Source organism: Juglans regia, chromosome 15, assembly GCF_001411555.2.
Source record: "Juglans regia cultivar Chandler chromosome 15, Walnut 2.0, whole genome shotgun sequence".
Taxonomy (NCBI): Eukaryota; Viridiplantae; Streptophyta; class Magnoliopsida; order Fagales; family Juglandaceae; genus Juglans; species Juglans regia.
Genome location: NC_049915.1, coordinates 11,988,364 through 11,990,639, shown reverse-complemented (window position 1 = coordinate 11,990,639; position 2,276 = coordinate 11,988,364). Strand labels below are relative to the sequence as shown.

General features: G+C 39.6%; 1 protein-coding gene across 1 annotated transcript; it reads left to right on the top strand.

Moving 5' to 3' along the window:
- The first annotated feature begins 238 nt into the window (after positions 1-238).
- On the top strand, positions 239-1,429 carry LOC109012226 (protein FAR1-RELATED SEQUENCE 5-like). Its single transcript, XM_035685790.1, has one exon. The coding sequence runs from the start codon at positions 239-241 to the stop codon at positions 1,427-1,429; it is 1,191 nt and encodes a 396-aa protein (XP_035541683.1).
- Positions 1,430-2,276: the final 847 nt, after the last annotated feature.

The following is a 2,276-nucleotide window of genomic DNA, read 5'->3' as shown; positions in this document are numbered from 1 at the left end:
AGGAGATTGGAGGTAGTGAAACTATTGAAGAACCTACAGTTGGAATGAAATTTTCATCTGTAGAAGAAGTGCATGCTTACTATAAGAAGTATGGTAAGAAGAAGGGGTTTGGGGTATCCAAAAGGAATTCTAGACAGGATGATATGGGACGGTGAGATGGTTTTGCTTGACATGCGCGCGAGGAGGCACATCAAGGAGTAGGGCTGCCAATGTTATGAAACCAAGACAAACATAGAAGATGGGGTGTATGACTAGAATTAATGCGATATTCAATGATGAAGGTGGATATACCGTATCTAAAGTGATATTAGATCACACACACGCTTGTAGTCCAGGAAAGGCAAGACATATGAGATGCTTTAAAAAGGTTGATGCTCGTGTGGCTAAAAGGCTTGAAATAAATGACGAGGCAGGAATAAGGTTGTCCAAAAATTTCAAGTCTGTGGTTGTTGAGGCGGGAGGTTACGAGAATGTACCATTTGGGGAGAAGGAGTGTCGAAACTACATTGACAAAGCACGACAACTTCGCCTTGGGGTTGGAGGTGGTGTAGCTCTATGTAACTATTTCGAATATATGCTAAAAAAAAATCCAGAATTTTATTATAAGGTTGACATTGACAATGAGATGCAGTTAAATAATGTCTTTTGGGCAGACACTCGGAGTAGAGCTGCGTATGAATCATTCGGGGATGTGATTACATTTGATACAACATATTTGACTAATGCGTATGAAATGCCTTTTGCACCGTTTGTGGGTGTGAACCACCATGGACAATCAATCTTACTCGGGTGCGGATTGATATCCAATGAAGACGCAAATACATTCCAATGGTTGTTTGAGTCATGGTTGCAGTGTATGAATGACCAACTGCCAAATGCAATCATCACAGACCAAGACAAGGCCATGAAAATTGCAATTTCGAGGGTGTTTCCAACTTCTAGGCATCGTTTCTGCTTGTGGCATATAATGAAAAAGCTTCCTGAGAAGTTTGGATCACATTGTCGATATGGGGAAATCAAGAGTACTTTACATAGGTCTGTTTATGACTCTTTTAGTGAGCATGAATTTGAGGAACATTGGTGCAATATGCTCAATACCTATGATTTGCATGAGAATGCATGGTTGGTATCATTGTATAGTGATCGGCATTTTTGGGTGCCAACTTATGTTAGAGACACATTCTGGGCAGGAATGTCAACTACACAGCTGAGTGAAGGAATGAAAGCATTTTTTGACGACTACGTTCACTCTAGAACAACTCTGAAACAATTTGTTGACCAGTATGATTCAGCCCTTAGAAGGAAGGTAGAGAATGAAGCAATTGCTAACTTCAATTCATTTAACACAGACATTCCTTGCATCAATCGCTATCCTCTTGAGAAGCAATTTCAAAAAGCATATACTCTTGCTAAATTCAAAGAAGTATAAGAAGAATTGCGAGAATTTCTATATTTGACTACCACTCCATTAGGATGTGTGGGTGGTAGATATACGTTCATAGTTGTGGATGAGGTTCAAGTTGGTGATGACTTCTTAAAACGTGTAACATTTACTGTTAATGTTGATCAAGATCCCCTTGATGTGAAATGTAGTTGTAAGTTATTTGAGTTTAGGGGTATATTATGCACGCACGTTCTCCGTATCTTAACTCAGATAGGCCAACATACAATACCATCAAAATACATTTTGGATCGGTGGAGGAAGGATGTTAAGCGAAAATATACATTCGTGAAAAGTAGTTATGACACTAGTAGCATCGATGATGTGCGAAGGTACGACAGGATCCAAAATTGCTTCTATGAACTGTGTTCCAATGCTTCAAAGGCCGAGAGCAGCTGTGTTAAATTGATTAGTCAGATAGAACAGTTGAAGACACAGTACCCGAGTAACCCTGATCATGATACTAGCAACACAGTTGATCTAGCTACTTCCATGGAGGGCACGACAGGTAGAGTTCTTAGTCCGTTAGTAGTTCAGAGTAAGGGAAGACCATCGTCTAAGAGAAAAGTGCACCCATTGAGAAGAGTCTTAAGAAATCTAGTACGAAAAGGCGATTGCACCACAACAAAACTGAGGTTCCTATTTATTAATGTTGTATTCTAAATTTACGGTTCAACATATCATAGACGTGTAGAGCTAATACATTATCTTCATTCTAATGCATAGCAGAGCAGTCACACTCCAGATGAATGCATTGTGAGCGGCACACAACATGAGGCTCCTCAAACCCAAGTAAAAGTTTCCTCTTCAAAACTGCTAGATTTTTTGTGTTTTT